General features: G+C 54.2%; 1 protein-coding gene across 3 annotated transcripts; it reads left to right on the top strand.

The window, feature by feature from the left end:
• The first annotated feature begins 14,294 nt into the window (after positions 1 to 14,294).
• SLC39A4 (solute carrier family 39 member 4) lies at positions 14,295 to 19,753 on the top strand. Of its 3 annotated transcripts, none has more exons than XM_066379771.1 (12): positions 14,295 to 15,741; positions 16,349 to 16,423; positions 16,795 to 16,990; positions 17,084 to 17,343; positions 17,433 to 17,604; positions 17,935 to 18,107; positions 18,241 to 18,411; positions 18,491 to 18,616; positions 18,788 to 18,842; positions 18,934 to 19,086; positions 19,198 to 19,385; positions 19,493 to 19,753. In XM_066379771.1, exons 1-12 carry the CDS (start codon positions 15,352 to 15,354, stop codon positions 19,619 to 19,621), a joined length of 2,088 nt encoding a protein of 695 aa, XP_066235868.1. In that variant the 5' UTR covers positions 14,295 to 15,351; the 3' UTR covers positions 19,622 to 19,753. The 3 variants fall into 3 exon arrangements, with proteins under 3 accessions (XP_066235868.1, XP_066235867.1, XP_066235869.1); XM_066379770.1 differs by having other exon boundaries at positions 16,139 to 16,423; XM_066379772.1 differs by lacking the exon at positions 16,349 to 16,423.
• Positions 19,754 to 22,069: the final 2,316 nt, after the last annotated feature.

Genomic DNA, 22,069 nt, shown 5'->3' with positions numbered 1-22,069 from the left:
CTTGTCTCTCAGACATTCCAGCAGAGCTGTCCAGTGGGTGGCTGGACACGAGAGGCTGCTGTTCCAGATGGAAGCACACAAGACAGAGACTCCGCGTCTCCAGGCAGAAGTCTAGAATCAGGGATGCCCAGAATTCTATCCAGTAGGTCCAAGTTCTGCTCTTGGAGAGTGGGGATAGGAAGGTCAGCAAAGGAACTGAAAAAGGGGAGCCCAGGCCCACGGGGGAGACCAAGAGAGGCCTCCAGCAGTGGAGGAGCCACAGGGCTCAGGGAGAGTGAGACTTGGGTCTGGCCTGTGGGGCTATTAGTGACCCTGACCAGAGAGACCTTCAGGGGAGCCAGAAAGATGCTACCAGTGCCAGAGTCTCCAAGGCATACTATCACGGGCACCTGAAGGGGCAGAGGACCAGGGAAGGTTGTTTCTGTCTACTTTGATTGATCGATTGATTGACTTTCTTTTTTTTTCTTTTTTTTTGTATTTTTCTGAAGCTGGAAACGGGAAGGCAGTCAGACAGACTCCTGCATGCGCCCAACGGGGATCCACCCGGCACGCCCACCAGGGGGCGATGCTCTGCCCATCTTGGGGTGATGCTCTGTTGCAACCAGAGCCACTCTAGTGCCTGAGGCAGAGGCCATGGAGCCATCCTCAGCACCTGGGCCAACTTTGCTCCAGTGGAGCCTTGGCTGCTGCGGGAGGGGAAGAGAGAGACAGAGAGAAAGGAGAGGGGGAGGGGTGCAGAAGCAGATGGGCGCTTCTCCTATATGCCCTGACTGGAAATCGAACCTGAGACTTCCACACGCTGGGCCGATGCTCTACTGCTGAGCCAACCAGCCAGGGCCTGATCGATTGATTTTTTTAAGCAATAGAGAGAGAGAGAGAGAGAGAGAGAGAGAGGGAGAGAGATGAGAAGCATCAATTCATAGTTGCATCACTTTACTTGTTCTTTGATTGCTTCTCGTATACAGTATTCCTCGACTGGGGGTCTCCAGCCAAGCCAATGACCTTGAGCTCAAGCCAGTGACCATGCCGGCAACCCCGTGCTCAAGCTGGTGAGCCTGTGCTCAAGCCGGCAACCTCGATGTTTCAAACCTGGGTCCTCAGCTTCTCAAGTTGATGCTCTCTTCACTGCACCACTGGTCAAGCTGATTGTTTTTGTTTTTTTTAAATTTATTGAGTTTATTTATTTGTTTTAGAGGAGAGAGGGACAGAGAGAGAGAAGGAGGGAGGAGCCGGAATCATCAACTCCCATATGTGCCTTGACCAGGCAAGCCCAGGGTTTCGAACCGGCGACCTCAGCATTCCCAGGTTGACACTTTATCCACTGCGCCACCACAGGTCAGGGCAAATTTATTGAGTTTAGAGAGAAAGGAGCAGAGATTGAATGCTCAACCTTGGCAAATTAGGACAATGCTCTATCTAATTCCTTGGCAAGTAGTATGAGGGAACTGAAACAGAGCGGAACAAACTAGTGGAGCAATTTACAGCCAGATGCAGAGTATCACCTCCCTAGTGATAACATCTAGGCCTCCTCGATTGTTTTGGCTCCAGGCCCAGGTCAGTTAGGGTGGCGGCAACAACCCCTGGGGCTGGCCTGTCAGTGGAGACTGCAGCCCTGGGGGCAGGGGAGGGACACACCTGAAAAAACTGATCTTTTATTGAAATCATTCCCTAAACTCTGTTGTTTTTTTTTTATTTTTATTTATTTATTTATTTATTTTTACAGAGACAGAGAGTGAGTCAGAGAGAGGGATAGACAGGGACAGACAGACAGGAATGGAGAGAGATGAGAAGCATCAATCATTAGTTTTTTACTGCGCATTGCAACACCTTAGTTGTTCATCGATTGCTTTCTCATATGTGCCTTGACCACGGGCCTACAGCAGACTGAGTAACCCCTTGCTGGAGCCAGCGACCTTGGGTTCAAGCTGGTGAGCTTTTCTTTTTTTTGCTCAAGCCAGATGAGCCCGTGCTCAAGCTGGTGACCTCGGGGTCTCGAACCTGGATCCTCTGCATCCCAGTCCGACGCTCTATCCACTGTGCCACTGCCTGGTCAGGCTAAACTCTCAGTTTTTAATAAACCTCAAAACAAAGGACCCAGTGTACTCCTGGAGCACTCCACCCCCACCCCCAAGCGTGCATCTCCTAAATTCAAAGGGTCTTCAGGAGACTTGCAATCAGGGGAGCAATGGGCAGCAGTGGCTCGTCCCAGGCCAACCCCCTGGTCCTATCTCCAAGGCCCCTTTTTCTGCCCATTTCTTTCCTGTAAGGTTTCTAGAGAGTTTCTAGGCCCTACCTAGGCCCTCTCCTATTGCTGCTTGTGTTCTATTCTAGACCCTTCCTTGTTTCACTGTCCCCAGCTTTAATAAACTTACTCTCGGCCCTGGCTGGTTGGCTCAGTGGTAGAGTGTCAGCCCTGTGTGTAAAAGTCCCGGGTTTGACTCCCGGTCATGGCACACAGAAGCACCCATCTGCTCCTCTACCACCCCCCTTCTCTCTCTCTCTCTCTCTCTCCTCCTTTCCTGCAGCCATGGCTGGAATGATTCCAGGAAGTTGGCCCCAGGTGCTGAGGATGGCTCCATGGCCTCGCCTCAGGCCCTATAATAGCTCAGTTGCTGAGCAATGCAGCAGCAGCCCCACCCAGATGGGCAGAGCATCATCTGGTAGGGGGCTTGCCAGGTGGATTCCAGTCAGGACACATATGGGAGTCTGTGTCTCACTTAATAATAAGTAAATAATAAACTTACTCTGAAGATCACCTGGACTGTGCTGTAAAATTTTTCCTGCATGAAGTCAAGAACCCCACACAGGCCTGAGCGTCAGACTGGGATGCAGAGGACACAGGTTCGAGACCCCGAGGTCACCAGCTTGAGCGCGGGCTCATCTGGTTTGAGCAAAGCTCACCAGCTTGGACCCAAGGTCATTGGCTTGAGCAAGGGGTCACTTAATCTGCTGTGGCCCCACGGTCAAGGCACATATGAGAAATCAATCAATGAACAACTAAAGTGTCGCAACGAAAAACTGATGATTGATGCTTCTCATCTCTCTCTCTCCGTTCCTGTCTGTCTGTCCCTGTCTATCCCTCTCTCTGACTCTGTAAAAAAAAAAAAAAGAACCCCACACAGGAAGATCCTAAAGGGCCAGGTTCCCTGTCTGGTCACATAACCAACTGAACCACCCATTTTAATTGTTTTATTGCATTAAAATAAATGAAACATAAAATCTACCTTTTTAACTTCAGTGCCATTAAGTGATAGGTAAAATGGCAACTCAGCCACCACCTTTTTTTTTTCAATTTTATTATCATGTTTTTTTGTTTTTGTTTTTGTGGCAGAGAGAGAGAGAGTCAGAGAGAGGGACAGACAGACAGGAAAGGAGAGAGATGAGAAGCATCAATCATCAGTTTTTTGTTGTGACACCCTAGTTGTTCATTGATTGCTTTCTCATATGTGCCTTGACCGTGGGCCTTCAGCAGACTGAGTGACCCCTTGCTCAAGCCAGTGACCTTGGGTCCAAGCTGGTAAACTTTTTTTATTATTATTATTCATTTTTTTTTAGAGAGAGGAGAGGGAGAGACAGAGAGAGAGAAGGGGGGGAGGAGCTGGAAGCATCAATTCCCATATGTGCCTTGACCAGGCAAGCCCAGGGTTTCTGTTGGGCAGATAAAATGTATTATACTTACTTTGTTAAAGTGGCACTGCCCACGTGGAGGCCGTTATTAATGTGTGTCTCTGTGGGCAGGCCGAATCCCTGTAGCCTGGGGCTTGGTTTTGGGATTGAGCCTTTCCCACCCGTTTTGATGTGGGGTGGTACAATCCAATCATGCCTCGGAGAAGTGACTTTGTATTAGAGACTTCCCTGTTTTGTATATTGGATTAAAGGTTTGGATTTCTACACTATAAAATGGGGAGGAACGAGAGTTTGCTCTCTTGACTCCTGAGATTATCATTAGAGGGGAGAACAGAGCAGAAAGCAGAAGGAGGCCACGTGGAGGAGAGGAGAAGCAGCCAAGATGGCGGAGTGCTGAGTGAGAAGAGAGTTTGTGCAGAGTTTGTACAGGGAGAAGGAAGGAGATGGGGAACAGAGGTGAATAAGGCTGGTGAGCTAGAAACCTTTGATTCTAGGAAACTCGGATAAGTCAGTGGCTTTGTGAGCACTGAATGTGAGTGGGTTTTGGAGCCCAGTGTATGTTTTTACTTGCCCGCCAGGTGCAAGCTAGAATTAAAGACTATGGCCCACCAGTTTGTGGCTCCGTTCTTTCTTTACCGACTGTCCGAATCCAATGCGAACCTGCATGGACCAGTCTGCTGTGATAGTGGCCCTGGCCATGGCTCCTGGCTTTACAGTTTCAAACCGGCGACCTCAGCATTTCCAGGTCGACGCTTTATCCACTGCGCCACCACAGGTCAGGCCAAACTGGTAAACTTTTTGTCCAAGCCAGATGAGCCCGCGCTCAAGCTGGTGACCTCCAGGTCTCAAACCTGGGTCCTCGGCCTCCCAGTCTGACGCTCTATCCACTGTGCCACCGCCTGGGCAGGTCAGGCCACCATCCTTCTTTTTTTTTCTTTTGTACCCTTCTGAAGCTGGAAACGGGGAGAGACAGTCAGACTCCCGCATGCGCTTGACCGGGATCCACCCGGCACGCCCACCAGGGGCGATGCTCTGCCCCTCCGGGGGGTTGCTCTGCCGTGACCAGAGCCACTCTAGTGCCTGGGGCAGAGGCCAAGGAACCATCCCCAGCGCCCGGGCCATCCCTGCTCCAATGGAGCCTTGGCTGCGGGAGGAGAAGAGAGAGACAGAGAGGAAGGAGGGGAGGCGTGGAGAAGCAAATGGGCGCTTCTCCTATGTGCCCTGGCCGGGAATCGAACCCGGGTCCCCTGCACGCCAGGCTGACGCTCCACCACTGAGCCAACCGGCCAGGGTGCACCATCCTTCTTAAGAACACTGCAGGCCTGAAGGAGAAAGAAGAACTTGCCTACTCAGTAATCCGGCTCAGACCTCCCTTGCAGCTGGATGCTGATAGGGACGATTGGATTAGGGTGCAGACAATTTTGAGGACTGTGTCGCCAATGCTCTAACCACAAACAGAAGCAATCTTGCTGCCGCCTTTGCCCAAGGCCCTTTGACAAATCCATACAACCCCTGTCCCATCCTTCCCTCGGGGCTGACACCTTTTGCTGCTCTCAGCTCGCCTGCACCTAGGCGTTTTTAAAGTAAACTTTTCTGTTTGAACAAGGGAGCCTGTGGTCTCTGCTTTTCCTTCAGGACATCGGTGCGACAGTAACCGCCATCCATCTCCAGACCCCTTTACATCTTCTCACACGGGAACTTCCCATGGACTTCCCTGTCCCCCCCCCCCCCCCCCGCCACCAGTACCCACCGCCCTACTCTCTGTCCCAAGATGTTGACTAAGTGTCTCATGCAAGTGGAATCCCACAGTATCTGCCTTGCTGTGACTGGTTTAGCTCATTAGCCTCGTGTCCTCAAAGTTCATCTGTGCAGCGGGTGACAGTTTCCTTCCTTTATTAGGCTGAATAATGACCCCTGGACACTGCCTTTAGCCTGATGCCCGGCCCTGGGTGCCAAAGGACACTGGAGACAGAGAGTCCTTGGACCTGGGTTCCCTGCTTCTCTGGAGCTTCTACCCCCAGCCCAATCATACTTTCCCGGGCTAAGGGTCAGGGGTCTAGGAGTCATAGAACCAGGTGGGGAGAGGGCCACCCAGAGGCTCCCTCCAGAAGCCAGGTCTGACCCCTGAAACCTGGGCAGGGGTTGGCTGACTCCCTGGGGCCTGTCCCTTCCCCCAGGTGCCAGCTGGTCAGAGATAAGGCCAGGGGTCAAAGGTCTCAAGGGGAACCTCTAGGGGCAAGAACAGGTTTATCTCGCTCAGCGTAACGTACCAACTGAGCTGCCAGGCCAGGGCAAATTCCCTTTGCTGTTTGTTTTTTTTTTTTAAACGTTCATTGTATTGATTTTTGAGGAGGAAGGGAGAGAGCAGGAGACAGGAACATCGATCTGTCCCTGTGTGTGCCCTGACTGGGGATCAAACCAGCAGCCTCTGTGCTTCGGGACAATGCTCTAACCAACCAACCAACCGAGCTATCCGGCCAGGGAAAATTTCCTTCGTTATTTTTTTGTTTTGTTTTGTTTTTAAGATTTTATTTATTCATTTTACAGAGAGGAGGGGGAGAGAGAGAAGGGGGAGGAGCAGAAAGCATCAACTCCCACATGTGCCTTGACCAGGCAAGCCTGGGGTTTTGAACCGGTGACCTTAGCATTCCACTCCAGGTGGACGCTTTATCCACTGCGCCACCACAGGTCAGGCAAATTTCCTTCGTTTTTTTTTTAATTTCCTTCGTTTTTAATGCTGAATCGCATTCCTTGGTATGGGCTGACCACCTTTTGTTTATCCATTCGTCTATGGGTGGACACCTGGCTTGTCCGTATTTTGGCTGCTGTGAATAAGGCTACTGTGGATGTGGGTGTGGAGACAGAAGTGATCACAACGAGCTTATCAGATGATGGGACGATGCCAGAGGGGCCTGGGGATAGAGGAGCGGGCTCGGCACCCACTGGGCAGCCCGGCACCAGGCCAGGGGGGCAGCTGGTGATGCTCTGTCCTCACCCCGAGCTAGGGAGAGGGCATGAGCGGGAAGAGGTAGGGAGGGGCCAGAGCTGGAAGGAAGCGGACCAGCACTGAGGCCCGAGGGCCTGCCAAGGGGCCTGCCAGGGCGTGCCAGGGTGTGCCAGACCTCCACAGCTCAGGCAGGGCGGGAAGGCTGAGCCGAGACCTCTGCCCGGGAGGGCCCTGAGCCCCAGGAGGCCCGGGCTGCAGCCTGGTCCCTGGGCCCCAGACAGCCTAGCGGGCTTTGGTACAAGGGGGATGGAAGGAAGAAGGCCAGTTTGGGCTCAGCCTTCAGAACTGTGAGAAAGGACCTACCTTCCTTCCTCATTGACCCAAGTGTCCAGGAATCATCTCTTTCTGTCCCCTCCCTGTCCCCCCAATGGGTGTCACCCTGGGGTTGAACCCAGCATGTATGTGTGGGTGAGGTTGGCAGGAGAAGCATTTCACCCTGGCCTGGGACACTGTCTTCGGCCTGATAAACTCTCAGGGCCACAGGACGCTGGGGACAGAGTCCCTGGACCTGGATGCCCTCAGGCCCTGCAGGGTCAGGGGTTGGCCAGTCAGGGAGACCACCCAGAGGCTCCCTCCAGAAGGCAGAGCTGCCCCTTCCCCCAGATGCCAGCTCACAGGCAGAGATAAGTGGAGGGGTCAAAAGCCTGAGAGGGAGCCTGTTAGCAGGGGTGAGGGCAGGGAGCCACAACCAAGAGCCCCTCCCCAGGTGCCAAAGGGGAGACCACTCCCCAGGCTTCCTGTGGGGCTTTGGCCATTTCCTGAGGAATTTTCCCAGGAGAGCCTGAGGAGGGGGAGCATGATTCAGCCCACAGCTGAGCAGTTTCCAGCGGACTCCAGCCCACTCTCAACAGGGAGACCACAGCCTGGGGCCTAGAAGAGCGCCCCACATTCTCAAGGCTCTGGGGGTGCCCCAGCTCCCTGAACCAGTGAGGACCCCAGGGCGGGGAGTGTGAAGGTGGCCCTTGTTGGAATCCATGGGAGTCCGCTGTGGGGGGGGGGGGGGGGGGAGAAGAGCACCGGTTGCAGACTAGGGGCGAGTTACATAGTGTTTGGGAGAGCCTGAGGGGATACTGAGGCAAAAGTCCTGGTATGTCCGGAATGCTCCTCCTTGGGGCGGCTTGTCAGCTTTTTGGAATTCCTCTGTCTCAGGGGCGATAGTCCAGTAAGGGTGAGGTCTGACAGATAAGCGGAACATCAAGAGGGCAGTTTGGAATTTACATATCTATCATTTCTCAACTCTGTGGTTACATATAATAAAAGAAAGGCAGTTATTAATTTTATAATATATGGTAAGGGGTGATGAAGAGAAAGGAGAAAAAAATTGGAAAATTATTGCTTCTTCTGGAGAGAACTCGAGAAGAGAACCTTGCCAAGCCAAGACCCCCATCCAGTTCAGAAGGTCGTCAATTTCCATGCTGTGAGGTCTGAACCAGGCGATGTCTCCGAAAACCTGAGTGAGGAAGTAAAATAATTTTGCGAAGGTAATAGTTGTTAGTTGCTTGCTGCTAGTGCCAAGTGAACAGAGTGACATAGTGATGATACATGGTCTCCTGGATGAGCCTCATGAGACGTGCTGGTCTGGTTCCTCTCGAATGGGAGGACATGTGGAGATTTTTAGAGACAGGGAACCTGTTGATGTAAGTTTTTAGAAGGACTGAATATTAAAAGAAAGGGGGTTTGGAGAACATTTAGGAGGGAACTTCTCGGGCTGAGGGGCGGCTTCTTCCTGCTGTCATCCCTACCTATTTGATATTTCCCTCGTGAAGTTCTCCTTGGGGTATTGGGGAATAGGAGTGTAGGAGCATTTAATTGTAGGTAATCCTAGAGATTTCTCTCATCTCGGCCTGTAGAAACTTAATAAAGAGGCCCTGGCTGGTTGGCTCAGTGGTAGAGCGTTGGCCTGGTGTGCAGGAGTCCCGGGTTCGATTCCCGGCCAGGGCACACAGGAGAAGCGCCCATCTGCTTCTCCACCCCTCCCCCTCTCCTTCCTCTCTATCTCCTCCCCTCCCGCAGCTGAGGCTCCATTGGAGCAAAGTTGGCCTGGGTGCTGAGGATGGCTCTGTGGCCTCTGCCTCAGGCACTAGAGTGGCTCTGGTCGCAACAGAGCGACGCCCCAGATGGGCAGAGCATTGCCCCCTGGTATGCGTGCCGGGTGGATCCCAGTCGGGCGCATGTGGGAGTCTGTCTTACTGCCTCCCTGTTTCTGGCTTCGGAAAAATGCAAAAAAATGCAAAAAAAAAAAAAAAAAAAGAAAGAAATAAAGAGGCAAGTATTTGGAAATCAGGAATGCAGAGATAAGGAGGGTTGTACAGTGGGGGTGAAAGTTCTTCCATGGTAAAGTTAGAGATATTTTTTCCTGGCAACCCTGGAGAGAGAGGTTAGCTTGAGCTAAAAGAAATGTTTCATGTCCGTTTGTGGGCTCTTCTTCAGCCAAGAAGACCCAGCGGTCTTGTCCTCTTACTATGTGAAGGGTAAAAAGACTGAGAAGTGTTAAGAGGTGAATGCTATTCATTCTCCTAGTTCTTCAGGGATAGGGGACCAATAGAAGTTGAAAGATAGAATTTAGGAGGTTTGCTGATACAGGGTTTCAGATTTTTCTGTTTCGTGAGGGCAGGTTTAAGGGTTGATGTGTAGGGTTAGGTAGATTTTTCCAATTTTCTGATTGGTGAAGGTCTGCGTGCGGTTCTGTAAGAAACTAGTGCCTGACCTGTGGTGGCGCAGTGGATAAAGTGTCAACCTGGAAACACTGAGGTTGCCGGTTCAAAGCCCTGGGCTTGCCTGGTCAAGGCACATATGGGAAGTGATGCTTCCTGCTCCTCCCCCCTTCTCTCTCTCTCTCACTCTCTCTCCTCTCTATAATGAATAAATAAAATCTTTAAAAAAAAAAAAAAGAAACTAGTAAACAAACGTAAGAGGCAGGGTCTAAAAGTTAGAAAAATAAATAGGAGAATGAGTGGACCAATGAAGGGTAATAGTCAAGACACCCAGTTTGTGTGAACCACTGATTCCATGTATACAAATCCGCTGGGCTTCAGAGAGAGAGAAAGTAGGAGTAAGACAGGGAAGTAGCCAGTCCCCCTGCCCCTAGACCTACTTTTGTAGAGATTCCTAAAGCAACAAGAAGAGAAATTACCTGTATAGCTCATTTGGTCCTTACATTGATGGATAGTGTATTAGGAACTGGAAGAGGCTCATGGGGTGGGATTGGGTTGATATTTAGGGTGATATAGATTAGGGTACAGGTTTTTGTCTAATTAGTATGGAGACACAGATAGGTGTTAATCCCACACGAGTAGAAAGTTCCTGATTTGGTGAGGTAGGTTGAAAGGTGAATAGAGAATAGAAGGACAAGGGGTCGGTTTTGTTTCTCTGTTTCTGAGCTCCAGATGGTCAGGGTGGAGGAAAGAGTCATCCCAATAAGTGGGGAGAGTAGAAGATTGTTAGCTAGGGTGACTGATTAAACATTCTTTGAAAACCAGTTTTCTGATTGTTCAAATTCTTTTTTCTCAGTACAAACCTCCTACAACCTGCACAAACCTTCTACAACTTACATAAACCTTCAGCTTTCATGCACTTTTTTATTCAGAAATAACTGGCCTTCATAACAACTTGCTTTTCCTTTTTCTTTCAAAAGTATTTCCATACCTTATACCTTTTATTATCAAAACCATACAATTCCTTTCTAGTCAGAACTCTTGATTTAAAAAATTTTAACCTCTAGTGACAATCAAGTTGACTTTTTATCCTAGTTTCCCTTTTCCAAAGCCTGACTAAAAGAGTCCTTAGATTTTTTAGGGGTTTTTATTTTTTATTTATTTTTTTACAGAGACAGACAGTCAGAGGGATAGACAGGGACAGACAGACAGGAATGGAGAGATGAGAAGCATCAATCATTAGTTTTTCATTGCGCGTTGTGACTTCTTAATTGTTCATTGATTGCTTTCTCATATGTGCCTTGACTGCGGGCCTTCAGCAGACTGAGTAACCCCTTGCTGGAGCCAGTGACCCTGGGTCCAAGCTGGTGAGCTTTTGCTCAAGCCAGATGAGCCCGCACTCAAGCTGGCGACCTCGGGGTCTCGAACCTGGGTCCTTCCACATCCCAGTCCAACGCTCTATCCACTGCGCCACTGCCTGGTCAGACAGTCTTTAGATTTTTCATATATTTGCCATACATAGACCAACCAGCTTCAGGTTTGTGATTGGAGTAAGGCATGCCATCTTTCTATTTTAGCAGCAGTTGGAATTGTCAGGATCACGGTGTGTGGACCTGTCCATGTGAAAGTCAGTCCTTGGGTGATGTAATGCTGAAAGCGCCTCTTTGACAGTCTCTGAACAGTTTGCTGAGTAACCTATAAATCCTACAAGTACTTAGGGAAAGGGTGTTACATTTCTACACTTTGCAGTTAGAGTTTAAGTCCTAGTGACCACTGCTTCTAGCTGGAATTAGCAGCAGGTCCCAGCCTATAATAGGCATGCGGCATTGAGATAAGAGGAACAAAGGAGATACTAAACATTAAATAAAGCAATAAAATCAGACTGTCAATACCCACAGTAGAGATATTCGAGGGATAAATAAAACTTAAATATTCAAGTGAGGCATAGTAGGTGGCTCTTTTTGTTTACAAGAAATGGGATTAGCTTATCTGCTACTTGGAAGAAATACCTTAGGCTCGTGAGCGATGTCCTTGGGCCTTCAGTGGTAATTCCCAGCATGCTGGGCAAGGTCAGGTCACAGGTAGCTGGAGCAGGGCTAGAAGAGACTGAACCCTCCCTCCATGGAGCAAGGGGGAAGCTTACCTTCTTGTGTCCCTCTTTCCACAGCACAGGTGTGTCACCGGTGGGGCCGGGAAGCCTGGCAGGCTTCAGTTCAATGACCTTTCTTTCCACTCTTGAGCAGGGCCTTGATGAAATGCTATGAAGCCCCTTAGGGCACTGGAGCCAAAAGCTGGTATTTCCTCACTTCTTTTGGAAGTTACTTGCCTTTTCTGTTACTTTTTTTGGTCATTATAGACCTTAAAAGCCATGCTCAGAAGATCTCACTGAGGGGCTTGACTAAGAGAGCAAAATTGGGAATTCAGTGTTTAAAGAAGCCTATTAGACTGAGGAAAGAAAGGATTTGATCTGTGGTGGTAGGTGGTTGGAGACTGTAGAGCAGGGGTCCCCAAACTACGGCCCGCGGGCCGCATGCGGCCCCCCCGAGGCCATTTATCCGGCCCCCCGCTGCACTTCTGGAAGGGGCACCTCTTTCTTTTTATTTTTTTTTCTTTATTCATTTTTAGAGAGGAGAGAGAGAGAGGGAGAGAGAGAAAGACAGAGAGAGAGAAGGGGGGAGGAGCTGGAAGCATCAACTCCCATATGTGCCTTGACCAGGCAAGCCCAGGGTTTTGAACCGGCGACCTCAGCATTTCCAGGTCGACACATTATCCACTGCGCCACCACAGGTCAGGCGGGGCACCTCTTTCATTGGTGGTCAGTGAGAGGAGCATAGTTCCCATTGAAATACTGGTCAGTTTGTTGATTTAAATTTACTTGTTCTTTATTTTAAATATTGTATTTGTTCCCGTTTTGTTTTTTTTACTTTAAAATAAGATATGTGCAGTGTACGTAGGGATTTGTTCATAGTTTTTTTTATAGTCCGGCCTTCCAACGGTCTGAGGGACAGTGAACTGGCCCCTGTGTAAAAAGTTTGGGGACCCCTGCTGTAGCGGATCTGAGTTCGATTTAGGGTGAGACCTCAGGGGTGGGGGTTAAGGCAATGCCTAGATAGGCTACGGACTCAGAGTGAAGTTGAGCCTTAGCAGAGAAGACATGATATCACTTCATAGGGAGGAAGTTAAGAAGGGTGGAGATGTGTCTCCTTGAGGCAGGCAGGGAGGGGCTGCAGAGGAGTAGATCATCTACATATTGTAAGAGAGTACCAGTTTTGAGATTGCATGCTGTTAAATCCTGAGCTAGTGCTTGCCGAAACAGGTGTGGGCTGTTTCTGATCCCCTGGGGTAAGACAATCCAGGTAAATTACTGGGCTGCATTAGTGTCTGGGTAAAGGCAGACAGAAAGTAAGAGTCAGGGTGTAGACTAGGAATGGTAAAGAAGGCATTTTTGAGGTCTAGAACCCTGAAGTGAGTGGTGTTTGAGAAAATGTGTGACAGTTTAACTTGTAGAGATTAGGGACCACTGGATGGAGGGGAATTACTGCCTCATTGATTAGGTGTAAGGCTTGTATAAGGCAATAAGCCCCTGAAGGTTTTCGAACAGGAAGGGTGGTGGTATTGCAGGGAGAGTCTGTGGGGATGAGTAAACCTGGTTTAAGAGGTGGGTAATTATTGGTTTAAGGCCTTAGAAACAGACACAGTTACACATTAAACAAAGACTTCACATATTATGAATTAAGAAATTTAAATGAGCGCGCTTTACTTGTTTCAATTCAAATTATACTAGAGATATTTTCTGACAAACAAAGAGACAAGATGGATTATTTACATAGCTTAATATAATTCTTTTTAAGTTTTTCGAGATGGCAGGGAGTTGCCAGCATAGAGGAGGAAGAGAGAAAGCAGATGGATGGACAGTGTGAGCAGCTGGATGGAAAGAAGGAGGGTCAGAATCTGCAGGAGGAGAGAAGGAGGTTAAAGTATTGGTGGTGGCGCCACGTGGTCAGAGGAGTCAAAAGGATTTAGAGCTCTGAGGAGAGAGGAGAGGGCGAGGAGGAAAGAGGCACAGTCACAGTTTGTAAGGAAGGAGGAGGGGTCGGAGAGGAGACAGACAGAACTGCAGTTTGTAAGGAGGGAAGAGAGGTCAGAGATGAGACAGGCACCTCAGCCAGAGCCACAGCTTCTAAGGAGGGGGGAGGGGATGAAAACACAGTGGAGAAGGGAGGGGCCCCCGGCCAGCAGGGGAGGAGAAAGAGAGACTGGTGAATGAGAAAACAGGATTTAGTGAAGGGAAGGGCTTTCTGGAGGGAAAAGACTCCAGCAAAAAGATTTGCTGAGGGAGTAGAGAGGGGTCCCGAGAGAGGGGTGACCCCGGGGGTCAGGCAGGAGAAGGAGAGAGTTTGGGAGTCTGCGGAGAAGGAAAGATTAGCAGCAGAGGTTTTAGGTGAGGTTTCTTTGGCCAAAAACGGCCTGCGTGTAGAACAGAAGGCACAGAAATTAAGGACAGGACAGAAGGGAGAAGAAAAGCCTGCATGTAAGGAACTTCTGATGCCCTCCCCGTCCGGTGGCAGAAATTGTCAAGATCTCTTAGGATATTGTAATCGAATGTCCTGTTTTCAGGCCAATGGGAGCCATTGTCTGGTCTGTACTGAGACCATGCCGTGTTACAGAAGAAGATTAATTTTTTCGGTTTGAGGTCTGAGAGACCGAGTTTGGTGAGGTTTTTTATGAGACATCCTAGAGGGGTCTGGTCAGAAGGCTTAGACTCTGAAGAGCCCATAGTGGAGACAGGTGAGCAAGAGGGGGCGTTCCCACCTTTTGTCACTGTCCCAAGAGGAGAGAATCTCTGTGTGGGGGAGTCATCCCTGATAGAGGTCGTCACCACCTGTCAGGGAGCTCCGAGGACGAGAAGTCCGAGAGAGTGGAGAGGTTTGGCTAGGCACCTACTCTTCCGTGCAGTCCACTGAGACTGAAAGTCAAACCCCTCAAAACGTGAGGCGTGTCAGAGAAAACCGTCCGACCAGAAAGGGGTGTTTTTAGAGAGAAATTTAGAGGCCAACCGGGAAGGGGAAGGGAGAAACTCCTTACCTTTCTGGTCCAGCAGGGGTTCAGGACAGGGTTAGACTGCCGGCCAATCAACCCACAATTACACATCCAAACAGAATCAGGGAGTAAGCCCGGGACTAGCTGCCGCTGTCCATTGCTTCCCTGGTTGTAAGTTTGGATGGCAAAGAGGGATCGTCCAGGCAGTTAGTACCCTGTCCCGGGTTTCGGCACCAAATGTTGGAATCCATGGGAGTCCGAATGACCAGAGTAACAGACTTTATTGAAAGGAAGAAAGGAACCCTGCTGGGCACTTCTCCTGGGGGAGAAGAGCGCTGGTTGCAGACTAGGGGCGAGTTATGTAGTGTTTGGGAGAGCATGAGGGGATACTGAGGCAAAAGTCCTGGTATGTCCGGAAGGCTCCTCCTTGGGGGGCTTGGAGCATGTGGGTGTTGAATCAAAAGTCCTGGTGTGTCCGGAGCCCCTCCTTGGGGCGGCTTGTCAGCTTTTTGGAATTCATCTGTCTCAGGGTCAATAGTCCAGTAAGGGTGAGGTCTGACAGATAAGCGGAACATCAAGAGGGCAGTTTGGAATTTACATATCTATCAGCCCTCAGGTGGAATATTGGGGGTGCGCCTGGTTGGGACTGGGGTGCTATCCACACAGCTCTGGCCCAGGCTCTCCTAGCTTGGTCCTCGGCCCCTAGAAACAGAGCTGCAGAAAGCAACGCACCCCAGGCCCTCGGGGAGCCAGCGGCCAGCAGTCAGGTGGCTGTCTGCCCAGGTCACCCAGTCCAAAGGAAGGGGGGCCCAGAGCCTCACCCCTCAGGCAACAGCTGCAGTTTGGAGAGGGTTTGGCAGCAGGAATGCTCAGCCAGCAATGCCTCCGTCAGACAGGTCAGACAGTCACAAAGCCCAGCAGGAAATACCCGGGAGAGGCCCTCACCTCTAGCCAGACACTGGCCCCAGAGAGTTCTCACCCCGCGGGCAGCGGCTCCTTGTTTTGGGAAGGGCCTGCCCTGGAATGGTTAATCTGCGACGCCGGCAGCAGACAGCCAATCACAGAGCCCCGCAGGAAATACCTGGGAGAGATCCTGTCCCTCAGCCCCAGTCTGCCCCTGCCAGCCCTCTCTGTGCGCAGTCTGTCCCGGCTGACTCCCGCGTGTCGTGTCCCGTGTCCTGTCCCGTCCCTGGTGGCCTCAGCATGGCGGCCTTCGTGTGGCACGAGCTGGAGCTGCTGCTGCTGCTGCTGCCGCTGCCGGCTCTGTTGGCGGCCACCGCGACGGCAGCCCGGCCTCCTCACCTGCTGACTTCGTTGTCTTCGGGCCAGGGCGCTCTGGACCGCGTGGCTCTGGGCGGCCTGTTAAATACACTGGCGGCCCGTGTGCACTGCGCCTCAGGGCCGTGTGGAAAGGTAAGTGCCCCGCCTGATAGGTCCACCCCACGGGCTGGTAGCAAAGTGCCTGGGCAAACTCCAAGAGGCGGGCAGAGACCAAGGAGCCTCATGCCCTGGCTCTGCCCACAGCCCCCAGCCCACCCTTCTCCTCCCCAGGGTTGAGGGGGACCATGATGGGGGACGCACAGCTCCTAATTCCAGGGCCACCTCCCACTGTGGCCCCCAGACAGCGGTCCCAGGAAGGAAACCACCTGGACGGGACGGGGGGTGGGATAACTACCTGGGACCCCTCTGTGCATGCACCCCTGTCATTGAGGGGAGTCGGTGGGAGCCGCTGATGGAAGGGGTGGCCCCACAGGGAAGCAGTAGCTTGGGACCAGGTGCCTGGGCCCCGCTCACCTGTCTCTGCCCACAGTGCCTGTCTGTGGAAGACCTTCTGGCCCTGGGTGGGCCGGAGGACCCAGGGCTGCCCCCAAGGACGGTCCTGGAGCCCGCACACATAGCCCGCCTCAGTGCGGCCACGGCCCTTTACCTCAGCGACCCTGAAGGCACATGTGAGGATGTCCGGGCAGGCCGCTGGGCCTCCCGAGCTGACCGTCTTCTGGCCCTGCTCGGGGACCCCAAGGCCCTGACCCCAGGCTTGAGCAGGCTGCTGCAGAAGATTCAGGTCCAGACCACCTGCTGGCCCACCACCGAGGAGGTGAGGGCCCGGGCAGGCTGGCCAGGGGTGGCTGAGGACGGTGGAGGGGGACTAAGGAGAGAGGACACACTCAGACGGTCTGGCCTGGCTGTGGTGGATAGAACAGGTCCCCAAGGGCACCTGGGGGAAGTCTGGGGACACTCAGGAGGGCGGGCGTGGCTGGAGCGCTCCTGATGGATGTTCACCACCGAGCAGGGTAGGGACTTGAGGAATCCCTGGGAGGGCCCAGCCCAGGGCTTAGGTGAGCAGGGACGGGCAGTACCCCGAAAGGGCTGCTCCCGGGTGGTCCTGGGGTCACTGGCATCTGGGGGGGGCACTACAGGGATGGCAGCACTGGGGATGCAGCTGAGGCCTCGCTCCTCCTCACCCAGGCCTTGGTGGACCTGCCTCAGCTGCTGGACGAGGCGGCGAGGGCGGGGGCCCCCGGCAGCCCCGGCTCTGTGCTGGCTGCCCTCCTGGACCGTGTCGGAAACGGGTCCTGCTTCCACGCCGTGCCAACCCCCCAGTACTTTGTGGATTTCATGTTCCGGCAGCATCACGGTGACAGTCCCAACATCACACTGACCGGTGAGGCCTCGGCAGGCTGCTGATCGGGGCACGTGTCTGGGGTGGGTGTGGCCGGAGGAGCCCCACGGACTGCGGTTCTGTCCTCTCTGCCAGAGCTGGAGGCCCTGATGCGGCACCTGGGAGTGGGCAGAGAGACTGAGCCCCACGGAGACCACAGCCACCACAGTGACCACAGTGACCACGGGGACCACAGCCACCACAGTGACCACGATCACCACAGTGACCACGGGGACCACAGCCACCACAGTGACCACGATCGTCACAGTGACCACGATCACCACCACCACATCCATCGGAGAAAGAGGGGCGACCTTGCCACCCCCAACAGCAGCAGCTCCAGCGTGTGGGACACCGTGAGCAGCCTGGGCGCCATAGCCCTGGGGAGAGGCGGGGTGCCCCAGGCCCGCTCAGGGCCCTGACTCCCCATCCTGCCACCTCCCAGGTGTGCCTGAGTGCCAGGGAGGTGATGGCTGTGTATGGCCTGTCGGAGCAGACAGGGGTGAGCCCAGAGGCCTGGGTCCAGCTGAGTCCGGCTCTCCTGCAGCAGCAGTTGAGCGGGGCTTGTCACGTCCAGCCCAGCCACCCTGCCTACAACCAGCTCAGCCAGGCGGAGAGTGAGTGCTCGTCTCCCCGGCCGGCCTGGCTGGGAAGCCCAGGGCTGCTGGCTGCACAGCAGTGGGGCAGCCCAGGGAGGCGACAGTGGAGCAGAGAGGTCACAGGGGATTGAGGGGGGCCTGGAGGGAGGAGGAGGAGGATGGAGCTTTGAGGCTGAGGGTGTCAGCAGGAGCGGAGACCTGCTGGCTACCTGACTGCCTGTAACCCTGCTGAGCTCCTGCTTACTCGTGGACACCCCCCACCACGCACGCGCACACACACACACTCTCCCCTTGGGAAGGCTGAAAGCTGGGGTTCTCATCGAGGCCCCCTTTGTCCCGCGCCCTCAGAGTATCTGTACAGCTCCCTGGCGACACTGCTCATCTGCCTCTGCTCAGTTCTGGGCCTCCTGCTTCTCATCTGCACCGGCTGCAGCACCACGGCCCACTACGTCATCCAGACCTTCCTGGGCCTGGCCGTGGGCGCCCTCACCGGAGACGCCTTCCTGCACCTGACGCCTAAGGTCGGCCCTGGACCTGGTCCTCCTTCCAGGGCTCCTGCTCTGCAGCCCTTCCCCCAACCCTAACCTCTCTTTTTCCACGTGTGGGAGGGAGACCCTGAGGCAGCACGTGTCCCCCCCCCCGCCCCGCCCCCAGGTTCTGGGGCTGCACCAGCACAACGTGCACCAGGAGCACGGTTTCGAGGAGCACAGAGTCGAGGACCACAGCCCACAGCCCACCTGGCGCCTCCTGGTGGCACTTAGCGGCCTCTACGCCTTCTTCCTGTTCGAGAAACTCTGTGACCTCTTACTGCCCCTGGACCCTGAGGTAAGTCGGGCTGGCGGGGACTGGACAGGGCAGGCGGATGGGGAGAAGAGGTCGCAGGCCCTGAGCGGTGTCCCTGCAGGACCCGAAGGACGAGCCCCGCAGCCACACGGGCCACAGTGGCCACAGCCATGGCGTGCCCCTGCAGCTCGCTCCCAGGGAGCTCCGGCAGCCCAAGCAGCCCCACGAGAGCTCCCACGCTGACCTGGTGAGCCTCCCTGCCCGGGCGTGACCCTCCTCCACAAGGGCCTGCCCCGGGCCTCTGAGGCTGACCCGGGGCCCAGCCTCACCCTGCCTGTCCAGGGGGCTCAGGCTGACCCGCGGCCCAGCCTCACCCTGCCTGTCCAGGGGGCTCATCCACACGGACTTGCTCCTCCAGGTGGCGGAGGAGAGCCCCGAGCTCCTGAACCCCCGGCCCCGGAGACTGAGCCCAGGTGAGCCCTGGGGAAGGCCTTAGACGGGTTGGGGGCCGGTCGTTTGGTGGCGACCAGGCTGACGCCAACCCCTGCCCGCTGCACCTGCTAGAGCTGAGGCTGCTGCCCTACATGATCACGCTGGGGGATGCCCTGCACAACTTTGCCGACGGGCTGGCCGTGGGCGCTGCCTTCACGTCCTCCTGGAAGACGGGGCTGGCCACCTCGCTGGCCGTGATCTGCCACGAAGTGCCACACGAGCTGGGTAAGCCCCACAGGGCGGGGCCGGCCCAGAGCTGCTGCCTGGGTGGGGGTGAGGGGTGGGGCCTGGCCTGACTGAACTCGTCTCGCCCTGACTCCGAATCACCTGCCCCAGGGGACTTCGCTGCCCTGCTGCACGCTGGGCTGTCGGCACCCCGGGCGCTGCTGCTGAACTTGGCCTCGGCGCTCACGGCCTTCGCCGGCCTCTACGTGGCCCTTGCGGTGGGCGTCGGCGAGGAGAGCGAGTCCTGGATCCTGGCTGTGGCCGTCGGCCTCTTCCTCTACGTGGCGCTCTGCGACATGGTCAGGGCGGAAGGTGGAGGGGAGGTTGTGGAGGGGTCTGCCCTGGCGGGGAGCTGAGCCTGGGGCACTGGGCTGAGGGCTGGCTGACCCGGTGCCCACCCCCTCAGCTCCCCGCCATGCTGAGCGTGCGGGACCAGCGGCCTTGGCTCCTCTTCCTGCTGCACAATGTGGGCCTGCTGGGCGGCTGGGCCATCCTGCTGCTGCTGTCTCTGTACGAGGACAACATCACCCTCTGATGCTTCCACCCCACTCCAAGGCCCTTGCGTCTGGTTCCTGGCCCTGCCTCAACCTACAGCCCTCCCTAGAGAGCCCCAGGCCTCTGAGAATCTCCCTCCCCTACGCCTCAGCCACCCAGCTTCAATAAAGACATTTCCTGTCCTTGCCTGGCCTGCTCTTCCTGCCGGGAGGGAAGGGACTCCCACCAAGAAAGGCAACTGAAAGAGGCAGTGCCTGGGGCCCTGATGAGCCAAAATAGCTGTGCTCAGGGGCTTCTGGGCAGCCAGCACCTCACCCTCGGACCATCCTCCAATCCATCAGACACGCCCCCACCCCCCATGGCAACTCCACTGATGAAGAGAGTCCACTAGGTGGGCCCACTTTGGCTTTCCTGCTGCCAGTCCTGCTGCCAGTCCCTCTGGCTGGGTTGGAGCTGCACCCCACTTACTGCTGCCCCCCCAGACTGCTCCTTCAGTCCCACCCTGGCTACCTCTCTCCCACAGACGCGTGCTCACTCGCTCGTCAGGGCGTCTGTCCAGGTGCCCGTCTCCAGTCCGACCGTCCTGTGGGCATGGACTTAGTTATCACTGGTGCCCTGTGATGTGGGTGCAATGACTGTCCATTTGACGTGGAGGCGGAGAGTCAGCCTTCTGCCCCTGCTGCCTCCTCCAGCACAATCTCACAGGACTGGCTTCAGGACTTTTTAGGACTTTTGAAGGGGTTTGGTGTGGCTCAGGGATCACACACCTGCCTGGGCATCCCAAGTGGCTACTTTGTGCACTGCTCCACAGTCCAGACTCACAGAGCTTTGTTGCTAATATGAGCAAGTGGGCCAACTTGCACACAACACACAATTCACATGCAATTTCTCAAATGTGACTATACTTTCTTTTTTTTTAATTATTATTATTATTTTTTTTACAGAGACAGAGTGAGTCAGAGAGAGGGATAGACAGGAACGGAGAGAGATAAGCATCAATCATTAGTTTTTTATTGCGCGTTGCAACACCTTAGTTGTTCATTGATTGCTTTCTCATATGTGCCTTGACCGCAGGCCTTCAGCAGACCGAGTAACCCTTTGCTGGAGCCAGCGACCTTGGGTTCAAGCTGGTGGGCTTTTGCTCAAACCAGATGAGCCCGCGCTCAAGCTGGTGCCCTCGGAGTCTCAAACCTGGGTCCTTTGCATCTATCCACTGTGCCACCACCTGGTCAGGCTATATTTTCTTGTTAATTTCTTTTACTGATTGATTTCGAAGAGAAAGGAAGAGAAGCATCAGTTGTTGTTTCACTTATTTATGCATTCATGGGTTGATTTTTCTTTATCTTTAAGTGAGAGGAGGGAAAGATAGACTCACATATGCTGGGGTCTACCCAACCTCTTCTGAGGCTGAGGATGAAACTAACGAACTATCCAACTATCAGGGCCGGGGCCAACTGAGCCACTGGCTGTGGGAGGGGGAGAGCAGCAGATGGTCCTTTGTGCCCTGACCTGGAGTCCAATCTAAAGTCCATATGCCAGGCCAATGCTCTATCCACTGTGACAGCCAGCCAGGGTCCATTGGTTTACTCTTCTTGTATGTACCCTGACCCGGGACCCAACCTGCAACCTTTGTGCTTCAGGACCACGGTTGTTTTATTCTTGACTATTCCATATTCCATTTCTAAAGCGCAGGCTTGTCCCAGTGTATCTGGGGTGACTCCCTACACGAGGAGGAGAGAGGTCAGCTTAGTTGTGTGAGATTTTGGATGCAGGGTCCCGGAAGCGAGGAATTGTGCCAGCCCTGGGGGTGGGGGGTAGGGGAGAGGGGGCAGCAAGATCAGGAGAAAACAGTAGTGCTGGCCTGATCATGCCGTGCCGTGGCGCAGTGGATAGAGTGCCAGACTGGGATGCAGAGGACCCAGGTTCGAGACCCCGAGGTCGCCAGCTTGAGCGCGGGTTCATCTGGTTTGAACAAGGCTCACCAGCTTGAGCCCAAGGTCGCTGGCTGGAGCACTTGAGCAAGGGGTCACTCGGTCTGCTGTGCCCCCCACCAAGGCCCATATGATAAAAATCAATCAGTGAACAACTAAGGAACCACAACGAAGAACTTATGTTTCTCATCTCTCTCCCTGCCTGTCTGTCTCTTTCTCTGACTCTGTCTCTCAAGCGGGAGGGGGAGGCCAGGACGACTGGCAAACAGGTGGTCCCAGGTGCCCAGGACTGTTCGCCTGCAGCGCCCGGGTTTTGGTGGAGACGGTTGATGGTGGGTCCCTTGGCAGGGGGGTCACGCAGAGGAGAGACGGGACGGGATGGGTCCAGGAAGCTGTCCCCGCCGGGCCCACGCCACGAGCCTGGCCGAGCTCACCCAGGGAGCCGGCGCTTGGAGGAGGAGGCGAGCCTGCACGCTGATCCCACCATACTGGGGTCAGGCAAGGGTCCTCGCCGTCCTGAGCCGTCGCAATCCCCCCGATCCGCTTCCACCCCGCCG

The sequence above is a fragment of the Saccopteryx leptura genome, chromosome 3 (assembly GCF_036850995.1).
Source record: "Saccopteryx leptura isolate mSacLep1 chromosome 3, mSacLep1_pri_phased_curated, whole genome shotgun sequence".
NCBI lineage: Eukaryota > Metazoa > Chordata > Mammalia > Chiroptera > Emballonuridae > Saccopteryx > Saccopteryx leptura.
Note: the sequence above shows the minus strand (reverse complement) of the source record. Positions and strands in the feature narration are given on the sequence as shown.

Bases quoted from the DNA above. Each gene is read 5' to 3' on its own strand.
- SLC39A4 (XM_066379770.1), top strand. From the start codon at position 15,352: ATGGTTAATCTGCGACGCCGGCAGCAGACAGCCAATCACAGAGCCCCG. The intron at 18,412-18,490 runs GTAAGTCGGGCT...GTGTCCCTGCAG, and splicing joins TACTGCCCCTGGACCCTGAG to GACCCGAAGGACGAGCCCCG. The intron at 19,087-19,197 runs GTAAGCCCCACA...CACCTGCCCCAG, and splicing joins CGAAGTGCCACACGAGCTGG to GGGACTTCGCTGCCCTGCTG.